This window comes from Ammodytes marinus (genome assembly GCF_949987685.1).
Source record: "Ammodytes marinus genome assembly, chromosome: 6".
Lineage (NCBI taxonomy): Eukaryota > Metazoa > Chordata > Actinopteri > Uranoscopiformes > Ammodytidae > Ammodytes > Ammodytes marinus.
The window spans coordinates 23451725-23466265 of NC_137235.1; the positions used below are offsets into that span (position 1 = coordinate 23451725).

Genomic DNA, 14541 nt, shown 5'->3' on the forward strand with positions numbered 1-14541 from the left:
AAACTGCCTTAATTGTGGGTGTGTTGTCGGCATCGGTTGTCAAGGAGCTTCAAGTCACATAGAAGGAGAAAGTGGACTAATCTCATGGATGGTGGAGCTTTCTCTGTTTGTGTAACCCACCTTAATGTACATTTAAAGGTCACCTATTATGCAAAATTAACTTTTGTCATGGTTTTTCAACCTTAAAATGGATACCCCGGTGTGACAAGAAATTCCCAAAGTATGCGAATAAACAACCCTCCCTCTTTTTCTCTTGTTCTGAAAACCTGTGTTCAAAACCCAAGTCAGATTTCTCTCCCCTTATGACGTCACAAGGGGATAAGCCACGCCCCCCATTACCAACCTACTAATTGGCACCACCTCCACCTGTGATAAGCACACCCCCAGAGACCCCTCAATCTAACCAGCAGTTAGATTCTAACCGATAGTTAGATTCAGGGCCAATCAGACCATTTTTTGGAAGACTTTAAGCTCCGGAAGTATATTTAGCAATGGCAATGTGAGAAATAAAACTTTTTTTTCACTTGTAGAAACCCACATTACAATTTTGAACCTGAAAATTAGCACAATATGTGACCTTTAAAATAAAGCGTTTAGAATGATCATATAAATTGAGTAAGGGTCTCTCAGATGCTGATAGCCTTTTCAAACATGTTTCAGTCAATCAATACATTATTGCAAAGATAGGATCATAATAAGCTTAAAATCAAGCTATAAATAATAACATGTCATGTGCCTACATATAAATAAGTTGTGTAGTTGTAAGTGCAGTATTTTTGTACACAGACTGTTTATTGGAAATTGTGTATCATTTTCGTTTCATAAAACTAGTGTGAACAATATGTGGAAGTATTGCACAGAAACATATAACATAAACCTTTGTACCATGAAAGCCCTGATGACCACTTTTAGTGGCACGATAGGAGTTATCTATGAGTCACACATGTCCACGACAGTGTCATTTTCATTTGATGTTTCTGCTTTGTTTGGAGAACAAATAAATACTCAATTCTTATGCTGGATATTAAAGTCCCCTCAAAATGTGCTCTGGTTCTGGTTACTTCATTTCAACTAGAGGGGAGGTCGTCTTTCAACTTCATTCAAAGATAAGGCAGAAAAGACAAACAAAGTGTGAGTCATTGTGTGAAGAACCTTAACCACTCTGTCTGTGTATGTACAGCATGCATCTGTGGCATTGTATATATAATACCTACAGAGGGCAGTGTTGTATGAACAGAGCATGTGTTTGCAAAGTAACTTTCAAGTCAACTAATAGCGACTGTATTGTCACTGGCTTATTTTAGGAATTAAAGGTGAAGTAAGCGGTTTATTTATGTTAATATAAGTGTTAAATTGCTCTTTATTCATACAGTGATCACTTACATAATGTGCGCGTTTCATAAAGCCGATCTCTTAGTCAGCTGCTCTGCATGTAATCGGCAAATAAACTTATTGGAGGATCCCGAAAATGTTATCCAATCACAAGAGAGAACGCTACAAACCGACACCCTTCTCACTCATGGTCTCACTGCCGGTGCACACCAGAGCAACAGATGGGTGAATGTTTATGCGCCTACAATGGCGGAGCAGTTAAAAATCCTTCCCAATGTCTGTTTTGATGGTTTTTATCATGTTTTATCACACTTATGGATCTGAGATGATGCTAGATAACTCGGTGCTTGAAGACCGCAGTGCATTAATGTGGTGACGTAGGGACGAGCGAGGGGACTGCTAACTGCAGTAACTGACAGGAAGTTAGCTAAAAGAACCATTCCGCTTACAGCACCTTTAATAGTTTGGGTTGTGATGAATGCAGTTTAGAGGTTCTTTTATTTGTATCTTGTGTTCGTCCACATTTCACCAGAGAAAATACACAGTATTAACAAATTGTGTTTTTGGTACACAAATTATACTACAAATGGCACAAAATCAGACCTTTTGTGTTGTATTTATATAGTACTTATTTATCATAAATGGTTTTATAGAAACATTAAGATATATTTGTAAAAAAAAAGTGCTTAAATAGGTGGAACTGTACTCTCCTAGCCATGCTACAGTAGCTATCTTTGTACTTTGTTCTTTTGCATGTGGGCTACAGCAGGACTGAATGAGATGCCGTTCTGGAGAGATCTCCCCATTTCCTGGACTGATGCTAATTCATATCCACCTGACAAGTGCGATTTCCATCATCTCATAGATATACAGTACATAATGTTCTGCTCAGCTCTGTTCCTCCCCACGGTAAGGTAAAGTCAGACCCCCTTTTTGGCTCAGTAACCGTCATCGTACTCGTTCTGGGCCTGTTGCCGGGCCAACATGGCCTGTATGAGAGCACTGCTGGAGCCTGTGGGAGCTGGCTGTTGTAGAGGAGCGGGCTGGACCCATTGATTCCTGTCTTCTTCCTCCTCCGCTCTCTGCCTGGCTTGCATGACCTGCATCATGACACTCATTGTAGACGGCTGGTCGTCTGCGTCTTGAGCTCGATGTCTGGCTTGCATGGCCTGTGCCACGGCGCTGGATGTGTTGACTGGGTTTTCAGGAGAGTAACCTGTTGTGCTGTAGTAACCGCTCCTCTCCTGAGCCTGGGCCTTCTGTCTGGCCTGCATGGCTTGTGTGACAGCGCTGGAAGATGATGAAGAGTGGTTATCTGGCGTTTGGTAAGATTCTACATCCTGGTTGTCATCAGCTCTCTGCCGGGCCAACATAGCCTGAGCCAGAGCACTGGAGGTGGAGGTGCGTCCTCTCTCCTCCTGCTCCTCCTGCCGCTGGCGAGCCAGCAGAGCCTGGACCATGGCGTTTGAGTTGGACTGAGCAACCAGAGGGTGGTCGTTTGAACGACGGCTGTTGGGCTGGAGAAAAACATGCAGCGAGGTTAATAAACGATCATGGTGGAAAGGTTATTCGTTAAGATAGAATCATTGCAAACAACCAACCTTTTTATCTTTCTTCGGATTGGATTTTTTGTTAGGCTGCGATTTCTGAAGGTTCTGGAGCTTTTCTAACAAGAAAGACTTGTCTTTGCCTTCCTGGTGACAATAAAATAAAATAGAAGATGGAGAATGCAGAATAAGAGAGAAGGAAACTAGGGCTAAATTCATAGACAGGAAACATTACTTTCAAATGCAACCCAGGGATAAACAGGCATACAAAGTGTACACCAACTATCATTTTAAAAAACATACTCACATTAACAATCTGTTGTCTCAGGTGAACAATAAGCAGCTTGCGGCCCTTAGTGACTTGCCAGAATACGTATATGATGACCCTGGGTGGGAAAAAATAATAATATACATGACAAAATAGCATGGACATAGGACACACACAGTGTTGACACACACACACACACACACACACTGTATGCTCACATTGTTCCAGTCTGTATCAATCTATGTTAAAATAGTTAAATAAATATCAGCGAGCGTCAGCAATAACACATTGTGACTGTTTGGTAAGGGATGAGTGCCTTGATTACCTTTATGACCGATTCACTGATGTGCAGACTGATGCTTAACTTTCCAACTAACCTTAAAGTCAATGATCACACCTATAGTAATAGTCCATTTTTGTTTAGATCCTTGCCTTGACCTTTCATTCCAATCAACAAGAAACATTTTGCACAATTCAAATATGGCTTATATTCTTTTGCTGCGTATAACGTCATTACAGCCTAGAAACTGAATTCTGGCATATAAATCAACATTCAATTTCAGCTTGTGATGTGATCGAAAGCCCCGAAACAGCTACAAAATAGAGATTGTTTTTTTTTTACACCGCAAGAGTAACTTTTTAGTAGCAAACAACGAAAAAAATACATTGCATCCATTTGTGTGTCTCTAGGTCCAGAATGAGTGAAAATGTGTTCGGAATTCAGTGGTGAAAACAGATTCACCACTGGATTGCATATGCGTCAATCTAACACACTTAGAACAAGCACAATATAGCAACTGCACGATCCCCTTACATGATGATGAGAGTGATGAGAAAGTAGAAGATTTCACTTCGGATGACTTTTTGGTAGATCCACACAATCCATTGGGAACTAGAAACCTGCCCCTTCTCCAGACCATCTATCCACAGTCCAACCACACTAAAGGTATTGTCGAGTCCCCGAAAAGGACCACACTGCTTTGAGGGAGTCAGACTACAGAGTAGGAAAAGGTGGACAAAACAAGAAAGAGGTTTGGTGTAAGTGTTGAATTTGGGTCAAGAGATGGTATTATAACTTTGGTTTGAAGACAATGACCTTGCAAACAACTTTTATTTCAAAATAGGTCAGGTCCCCTTACCTAAAGGCAGTGTACGCCACCATGGACAGGGCTCCCACAAAGCTAGGGAAGAAGAGGAGGGCGATGAATATGGTTTGCATCTGAGCTGCTCTGCCCGACCGCCGCGGAGGCTGGCAGTTCTGGGTGAGGCTGACCTGGGGAAGTGGGAACAAAACAAACACACACTTGAACAAACTGTTGGAGCCATTATGCTACTCCTTTTTTTGTTTTATTTGATGACATATAGTTTTGTGTGTGACCACTGGGTGGAGCTTTGGGCTCAACTGAAAGCATATAGGTAATCACCGGGCACGGCCAGGTGTGTGTATTTTGGGTAAAGCGTGTCACCATATTTGTTTGCTCTGTACCAATTGATGGAAATTAATTAACTATACCTTACAAGAATGGAAATGGAATATTTGCTACGGTGTTCAAATAAATGGGTCACAGCACTCAAAAGAGAAGGAGGTATCGGACATTTATTATTGGCACCACAGAACAAGCGTACGATGAGTTCTCCCACACCGCACCAAACAAGGCTAATGTAGAGTCGGTTAATAGGCTCTACACAAACCTTATCCAAATATTCCTAAAGTTTACAAAGGCCTGAGCTCATTTCAGCCTAAACATCCTATTTACTTCACTCCATATTGGAAAACATGAAGTTCTCATTAGAGCTGTGAATAGCATTGCTTCAAAGGTCATTCAGCACGCTCATTAAACATTCAACAACACCAGATCCAGCCTGGGTCAAATTACCAACAGTATCGACTTCATTTACTCTTCTGGGATTGGTTAGTCTTGCCCACTTCAATGCTACCAAAAAGGTTTAGGCCATAAATCCACCACCCTTCCCGTACTTTTCCATAACACCAATGAAAGCATCTCAATGTGATGAAAGGATTTCAATTAATTATTGAAGCAGGTGCACAAATACGGGTCACATGAGCCTAAAACAGCACACGGGGCAGCGATGGAATTGTATTTGGCTAAGGCAGTGTGTCGTCACGGCAGTTCACTTTACAATCACCAAGGCCTCTCTAAACCTCATAGGCCTGAAGTTTACCTTCTTAACGTAAAACAAGATGAAAAATTTGACAATCTGGATGACAGGCAGTAGAGGAGAGAAGTAGATACCGATCCTGTGGAGAGAAAACACACGATTATTTACTTGTATTAGTAAATTAGCACTGAGACCTGGAGAGAATACACGAGTGCTTCTTTTAATTCCATTGAGGTGTTAGACTCTATAGTAAGTGTTGAATATGGTGTTCTTACCAGGCCAGAGTCTGTGCGTTGATGAGTTCGAAGACATTCCTGGCTACGTCAAACTCTGGAACGCCCAGACTGGGTAGAAACCTCGTCCCGATCACCCTGTTAGAGAGAACTTAGAAGCATGAATTCAATCCGAAGTTAAACGTTCTTAATTTTTATGGTTGTGGAGAATACAAACAAAGCGAAAAGTGCGTAACTCACTTGCTGATAAACTCTCCAAAGAAAGATCCCAACATTAGAAAAAGGAAATCCACAATGACCAGACGGTACAAAGCCTGCCCAACCATGGACTCCCAACACTGTGAAGAACACAATAAGTTCAAGGATGATTGTCCACACATTCAGATGTATACTACTTAAACTAATATTGGCGTGCTTAAATATGGAGATGAAGGGTTTATCCCATGTCAAACATACCGAAAACCTCTCAGCCACCACGTTCATCCAGTAATAACACAAGACCGCCAGAATGGACATCTTGAGTAACACATTTCTGTGGAAAAAGATTTCAAACATTAGTGATTCTCAAAGAAAGAGTTTGACATTTTGGCAAAATACCCTTATTTGTTTTCTTGCCCTGGATGAGATGAGACGATACCACTCTTATGTGGTTCGCCAAATATGAAGCATGGGCCAGCAGCCGCTTAGCTTAGCATTAAGGCAAGAAACAGGGGAATAGTTAGCCTGGCTCTGACAAAAGGTAAACAGCACCTCTTAAAGGTGAAGTAAGCGATTTATTTATGTTAATATAAGTGTTAAATCGGTCTTTATTCAGACAGTGATCACTTACATAGTGTGCACGTTTTATAAAGCCGATCTCTCAGTCACCCGCTCTGCATGTATTCGTCAAATAAACTTTTCCGGGATCCCGAAATTGATATCCAATCAGAAGAGAGAACGCTACAAACCGTCACCCGTCTCACTGCCGGTGCACGCGCAGAGCGACAGATGGGTGAATGTTTAGGCGCCTACAATAGCGGAGCAGGTAAAAATCCTTCCAAATGTCTGTTTTGATGGTTTTCATCATGTTTTATCACACTTACTTATCTGAGATGATGCTAGATAACTCCCTGCTTGAAGACCGCAGTGCATTAATGTGGTGACCATAGACAGTAAATAATATGGATGTAGCATCCGGGCTGACCTCAGTTATTCACACGGCATCCAATAATCCTGGTTTGTGCGCGTCGCCATTTTGTGAGATTTTTACTCCGCCTCACGTCGGGGGGAGGGAGATAGCTGACGTATACCTCCGAGGCAAAGTGAGGGACAACGGGCGGAGAGCTGTCACTCAATAAATTTTAACCTCCAAAAGAATAAAAACTAGCGTGGTCCAAAAAAATGCACCCCCCTCAGTGTTGTCATGGAGATATGACCTAAACATACAGACTAAAATGGTTTTGTGGACCAGGCTGTAAATAGGTTTAATAAGACTTTGAAAACGGCCTGTCTAACAAGTGAGTCAAAGAAAAATGGCTCAGTCTTGGTACCACCCCCCAGTGGCACTTACTGGTTACTACAGTTGTGGTCACTTCCTTATTGGATGCTGGTAAAAATCGCTGAGGTTGGGGCTTGGTGGTGACGTGGGGACGAGGGAGGGGACTGCTAACTGCAGTCAGTGACAGGAAGTTAGCTAAACTGACCATTCCGCTTACTGAACCTTTTATCTCACTAACTAACACATTATATCTAGTTTGTTCAACCAGTGCAACATAAGAACGTGGTAACCTGGAGAATAGTTCATGGAACAGTCTGCTAACATTACAAAACCAGCTGTTGTTATTTTCACTTCAGCTTTTGTGCTGCTGATTAAACAAACTAAACAGGGCTGGTATGCATTTTTGTCCACTTCAAATAGAACTAGGATAGCTATATCCCCCATTTTCAGTCTTAAGCAAGGCTAAGCTTAGCTTATTGGGTGCTGATAAAACAGAAATGAGAGAGGTATTGCTTTTATCCTCTTGTCACTCAACAAGGAAGTGAATAAGTGTATTTGCCCAAATGTCAAGCTATTTCTGAAATACATTCCTTCATCTTAATGTCCATTAGTGTAGTGTATCTCTCCTTAATAGAAACTAAAGTCCCTGCTATCTGACCTGACTATCAGAGCGTAGATCTGTTTGCGCTGGCTGGAGTACTGCTCAAACTTGTTGAAGAGGGAGAAGAAGAGTGGCACCACCAGGTTCATCAGAGACACCACAAAGGGGACCAGAAGTGTTTCTGCCTCCTGGAGCAGAGACCAGTCGCCATCTGTTGCTTGCTATAAAGATAACAGATGGAGGTCAGATTAAGATAGCGCTGGATGACTGTGAAACCAAATGAATCAAAACCCTGTGCTGCCGGTAAATGGCTTCAAGCATTACTGTCAGTAAGCTGTAGGCTTATGACGCATGCTGATAAGGAATTTTAAAGACCAAACCATTTACCCAGCCGCCGAGTATTATTACATGCACATGCATTACAAAGGAATCTGGCACTGTGTGACATTTTTTTCTCTCATTGTTTTTGATGGGAGTACAAGAATGACATTTTCCAGAAGGATAAACAAAAAAACATGTTACTGTTCTCTGCAGCCAAAATCCAATAAAAACTATTATTCCAATTTATCAATTAGACTTATTATCATAAATATTGACTAGTATAGGCATACCTCCTTTTCATATTGGGAGAGATAATAGATGCTAGCTCCACAGCCAATTGCCAAAGTGGTGGAAAGGGACCAGGCACCCAGATGAATCCCAAAGTGCTTGAGCTTTTCAGAGCGAGTTAGCAGCTCTGTCTGGGCCTTCTCTGACAAAGACTCCTGAAAAGGTGGCAAGAGGACAAACATTGGCCATGAACATCTTGAGGTGTTTTAAACAGGAATTCAACTTTGAAATGTTCCCTTATTGTGAAAATATCATTTTGCAATAAAATAAATGAGTGCACTTTTTTTATGAAAAAAACTTTATTTATACAGGTAGGCTAAATCCCCATGTAACAAGTGGCAGGGCGGGGATCGAACCGCCAACCCTTTGATCATTGGCCGCTCAACCACCTGAGCCACAGTTGCCCACTGTTAATATATCAAACATGTCATTTAGAGTTCTTCATTGACAAAAGTGGGTTCATAACACAGGAACAGTCACCTTGAGTTGGACACGTAGATTGCTCTTGCGCTGTCTCACCGCTCTCTCATTGGTTATGTTAAAATCCCAGCTGCACAGAAGCTGCCATGCACCTTTTGAAGCCGGGTCTGCAAGTACGTAGTTTTTCTGGAAAGAACTGGCCATGCTGCGAGAGGATAGAGACAGATAAAAATAAGGGTAACATACTTTTAGAACTAACAAACTACTGATTACATGAAAGAAAATGATAAGGGTTAATTCAAGGAAATGTACAATGTAACCAAAATCTCATGATCACATCAAATGTTATGGGGAATATTCTATAGAAATGTAGATGAGTCGACGAACCTGAAGATAAGTGCAATTCCACACAGGACCATGTAGACTGTAATGGTGAAGAAATAGGCCAGCTGCATGTTGTAGTCCACCAGACCCACCAGGGTTTCATTGCTGTAGCCCCCGTAGTACATGACGGTGTGCTGAAAGTAGCCCTGCAGAAAACAAAACACATGTACTGTACATCAGAGGACGCCTACATGCATTGATCTTTAGGCCCTTAAGAGCAGCACAATGAGCAGCATAATGACATAGTAAGCTAATCGTCACATCTGCCAGACTCAGAGCAACATTAGCATTCATTTGCACCTAAGAAAATATAACAAAATATATAGCCTATATAAGAAAAGTCCAATGTTCACTCTCTTTTAACTCTGTTTTGGTCTCCACCAACTCCCCAGCAAACAGTATGGCTATATAGCTACAAAATGCTCCACTATGTTCATGCAAATAGAAAAAGACGCTATTGAGAGCATTAATAAGATTGAGCCATCAAAGTCTAAAGTTTTAGACCATGATGCCAAAATAATACAATGTTAAACGGTGAAACACTGAGGTGAGCTGCTGAGGGAACTGCAGAGTTTATTTGTCAGTTCTTTAACACAAAAAAAATTTTTTCACATATTAATTTCATCAATCGTAAATATAAATTATTATATAATACATTATACAATACAAATATACATCAGGGATCATTTGGACGGTTGGGGTCTTTACAATAAGTCAAAGGGTATGTGGTGTGATAAGAGCCTTGACTTACAGCCCCAGTCAGTAGCTCCAGTCCTTTGAAGCTGACATTGGCAGGTATGTTAGGGTAGGGGTTGTAAACGAGCAGTGGGATGGTGATGAAGCCAAAGTTGACCAGGAAGGAGAAAATGTTGAACATGAGCAGCCACTTGAGGAAGAGGAAATAGGAGAGGACGCTGGTGCCAAACTTGCCACCGATCTCTTTCATGATGCCTTGCCACAGCTCCAGGGTCTGCCTGGCTGACCTGATGGCGTAGCCAAACCTGCGTAAAGACTGCAGAGAACAGGTGGTTGACAGGTATAGCATAAAAAGCATAGGTTGTGAATAACACGGGCGGCTGTACTCAAAATGGATTGTTTAAACTTTGAGTTGCAGCAAATGATTGTTTTAAGACTGAGGAAACACTCACCAGTGACACACTCTCAGAGCAATCTGCAAACCACGTGAACTTGCGGGATCTCTTAGTGGACTTGAATGCCAGTACTTGGCTCCTGTGGAGGGTAATTTAGAACATCGTTTGTTGTTATAAAGACGTCAGTAGGCCTACCTTAAAAATCGATATCCACAGATAAATGAGAAGATTTTGCCAGAATGACACCGAGAGACCTTTGGACTAAGATTTTAATAGTATCTTGTGTCATATACCCTGAAACATGAGAGCAGTGTATTTGTGTGTTTGCTCAAACGTCTGTAACTTTTCTTCCAGTGACCTACAGTATATTGCACCAACACAGTATCATCTTGTATTTGCTTTTTAGAATCCTTGTTTTATGGTTCCCGGCAGGGTGTAATGGTTAACCCGGTGCCTACAAAAGACACTGACAAGGAAGTGTATCACCTCAAACTCACCTGATATGCTTCTTCTCTTCAAAGCTCATTGGAAGGTCCCGAATGGCCCGCACTCGGTCTAGTGTCGACATGGCGACCAGTTCCTTGACCAGGTTCTGTTCCTCTGTCACACACAAGATGACAACACATCCCTGTTTTCATAATACCATTCAGACCGGATGTCACACTTTACAATGCACATTATTCCATAGGTATAACATAAAGGTATTGGTATAATTTTCTTAGAAAAATGGGTCACAGGCTCTTACCATTCTCCATCTCGTTCCTGATGGCGTCCTCTGTGAGAGCTAGACGTGTGGGATCGGCGTTGGGAAACATGCTCATCCCTCTCAATGTTGCTCCCCTCCATCTCATTGTCATGTTACCTGGATCCACAAACAGGGAGAGAAGAATGCTTTGTTTTTCTCATCGCAAGTCATTGTTTATTTGGGCTTCATGGTTAAAAGCAAACTCATGGAGCAAATTGGAAATACAGGATGGAAATCAAGGGTTAGCATTTTTAAATGTAGGCTACCACCTGCAGCTGATCACATATTTTAACATTTACTCTCCCATCACAGAGACTTACTTTACACTCTTTGTACTTTCCTGGTTATCTACAGTGCATTACCAACCGTAAATGCACTGATTCGAAGTACAGCTGATAGCAGTGCAATTTACAGTTCAGTAAGTGCTAATGTAGGTGATACTACTGTCCGTCCATTATGTGAGCTCCTGATTAACCTTTGATACTGTAGCATTTAGTGCAACAGCCCTTGACACTTTGTCAGCAGTAACTGTGTTGCTATAGTAACTATTGATAGGTAGTAAGTACGATAATGCACAATACAGCCTGTAAATGTAAATAAGAGTTTACAGCTGGGCCTGTGGCTCTGGGAGACTGTGTGTACACAGTGATGCTTTGAGCAAAAGTAAAGCTTAGTATGCTAATATTCTCAACATAAACCATGCTAAAATGCTGATGTTTAACAGCTATGTTTACAATGCTAGCATGTTCTGATAAGCATGGAATTCAATGTGAAACTTGATCTTCCTTGATCTTAACCTGATAGGAATGTCTTTTCCTTAACAGGATTTTTTTCAAAAATAAATGTATATTTGGATTGTTTTGATGGCCCTAGGTGAAGGTATCGCCAAAGATAACACAATTCATCTGGAGCAAAAAGTGATTGTTTGAAGCTAATTCCCAACTAAATAATCTGTGCTGGTTTGCCCATTTAAAAGTGTATCTTCATGCCTAAAAATAAATAAACTGAAAGCTAAAGATATGATCAGAAATTGCACAAGGATTTATAGTTAAAGTGACATAACTGACACTGCACCCAACCTTTAGCTTATGTCCTTCAGATTAAGAAAACAGTCCTATTCCCCCTGTTTTAATTTATTTGTGTGTGGCTTCCATTAATTATTACCCAGTCGGATATTGTTTCATTGATTGATGATCCAGGTCAACAGGTTTTCAAATTGCAGTCCTGTAAAACACCATTGTGTATTTGTATTTGTGTGTGTGTGTGTGTGTGTGTGTGTGTGTGTGTGTGTGTGTGTGTGTGTGTGTGTGTGTGTGTGTGTGTGTGTGTGTGTGTGTGTGTGTGTGTGTGTGTGTGTGTGTGTGTGTGTGTGTGTGTGTGTGTGTGTGTGTGTGTGTGTGTGTGTGTGTGTGTGTGTGTGTGCTTACTTTAGCGATACCATAGCAGCAGTGAGATCTTGAAATAACTATGAAAACTCTGACCGTGAAAATAAACTATTATTTATGTTCAAGCAGTACCTGACATTGAAGAGGGAAGTCGAGTGGAACGCGATCGATCATAGCCGGAGTCGAGGGGGATTTGAAACGTACTGTGATCTGAATATACAAAAGAAAGTTGACAAGGAGACAGAGTACAAGTATCAACAGAAGTGTCACTTAGCAACCCAAGTACAGTCACCACCATTTTCTCTATGATGCAAGGCATAGACATCAAAATACACAGACTTAAAATTGTTCTAGGGATCATTCTATTCAAATATTCAACTTTATATTCAACTTGTCTTATGTGAACAGGTTCCGAGAAATATCACAACGCATCTGGTTGGTCCAGTGTAATTTTGTAATTGTCCGTGTCAAATACGAAATCTAACTAACTAACATTTAGCTTGGTCACTCACTGAGGTCATGCTGCCTTGTGGGCCCCCCGGGGAGCGTTGAGACGGGCCCCATGGGGATGCTCTCTCTCCCCCTCCAGCTCTCCTCCTGTGAGCCCATTCTCCCCACAGCATGATCCCTGCTGGTCTGAGCGGTCAGCGAGTACTGTGGCTCTGCCCTGTCCCTGGCATAGGGGTTGGCATGGTGGGGTTTGCTAGTAGACCTGGAGAGAGCAGAAGAGATCAATAAAAAAATGTGCCAAGATAAACTGCATATCATTGAGGGTTGTATAAGCTTGTTTCGATGACACCTAAGTTATCGGTTCAAGAAAAAAGGAACTTGAATTGCAAGTCACGATAACGACATGGTTGTAATCTGTAATTAAACAACTGTCTCAGATATGGCTGCTACACAGGAATGATGTGTTTCTCATTTGGGTAATTTTTCAAAGATTTGATATCCCACAAGGAAGTGGAAGATTAGGTTTCTGTAAACCTCAGAGAGGGAGATGGAGGAATGTAATTGCCTGTAATGCTTTAAACTTTTCAACCTAGAGGTTCTTACTCCAAATAATTAGGCCTGGCAAGAAGATACAAATCCTATTCACACACTTGAGAACATCTTGTACATTCTTTCCACAGCACACAGTAAGAGTCCTTAGAGATTAAAGTAACACACTCAAAGCCACTTTTTGATACATTAAATATACAAGAAGCTCACATTTTTCTCCACAGGACAAATGATTCAGTGATGCACATTGGAAGGTAAAACTATTACCACCAACCTTCTATCAATCTCCAGAGTTTCACTGTCATGGTAGGCCGGGTTGAAGAGTCCTCCTCCGTTGCTGTAGCTTGTCATGAAGTCCTTCAAGTAGATCCTACCACTCTTCTTTGGAAATACCAGCCCACTCTGTCACAGCCGCGCTTCAATATGTTGATGTTTGCATAGTACTCTTTAAGTAACGTGCTCTATAAAAAGAAAAAACTTGCTCATTTGAATAAAGAAAAACACGCACGGAAATGGGTCATGGGTTATGTGTTGTATTTAGGCAGCAGGTGCCAGGTATAAGTCAACTTTAATATGACTAAAACAAGTAGAATCACATGTCGAGGCCAAGTGCCTTTCTGTCCTCAGAGACAGCTAGCTACATTGTCAGGGGAGGCCGGCAATGTGTCATTTAATCTCTTGGTCCCGTCCTCATCTGTTCATCATTAATTGAAACAGTAGGTTTGGTTTCCAGGCAACACTGGTAGTAGCCTATTGCTGTGTGTGGTTCTCACACAGAGTCACTGAAGGATGGCACGAAAAGCAGTTTAGGACAATCTGCATAACAGTCAAAACGACAATACAATTATGAACGAAAAACCTCATACAGCCCAACAACAAATAAAGTGTGCAATTGTGTCATAATCTTCATAAACTATACTCCGCTCTATTGAAAAAGAGAGGAAACATTTCCCTGCTTACCTAGTCAATGTGTTGTGAATGCGATAGAATACAAAGAAGGAAGTCCTGACAAAATGCCGTAGAGTTGCAGAAAAAGGGACTGACCCTTGAATCAGCCTGAGAACCACCTTCAGTGAAATAGAAATAAAAGTGTCAGGCTACCAGGAAGTGTGTGCTGAACTAACCCATAAAGGTAAAAGTCCACTGCCTCCGAATAGGCTATGCAACTCCCATGTGGACAAATCCAAGATAATTATAACCCCTCAGGCTGAAACTTGATTGGCAGAACAATGATATATACTGTAGTAAGACAGACAGACAGACAGACAGACAGACAGATAGACAGATAGACAGATAGACAGATAGACAGATAGACAGATAGATAGATAG

The 14541-nt window shown here is 41.4% G+C and overlaps 1 protein-coding gene across 1 annotated transcript; it reads right to left on the reverse strand.

The window, feature by feature from the left end:
* Positions 1-2270: 2270 nt before the first annotated feature.
* tmc5 (transmembrane channel like 5) lies at positions 2271-13563 on the reverse strand (the record flags this gene model as incomplete). Its single annotated transcript, XM_080028850.1, has 20 exons — positions 2271-2849; positions 2934-3026; positions 3187-3265; positions 3962-4141; positions 4287-4420; positions 5332-5407; positions 5544-5639; positions 5742-5839; positions 5958-6033; positions 7637-7800; positions 8191-8343; positions 8669-8813; positions 8996-9138; positions 9744-10004; positions 10141-10222; positions 10581-10683; positions 10829-10945; positions 12346-12423; positions 12726-12925; positions 13487-13563. The coding sequence occupies 20 exons, from the start codon at positions 13561-13563 to the stop codon at positions 2271-2273; spliced, it is 2934 nt and encodes a 977-aa protein (XP_079884976.1).
* Between the last annotated feature and the right edge of the window lie 978 nt (positions 13564-14541).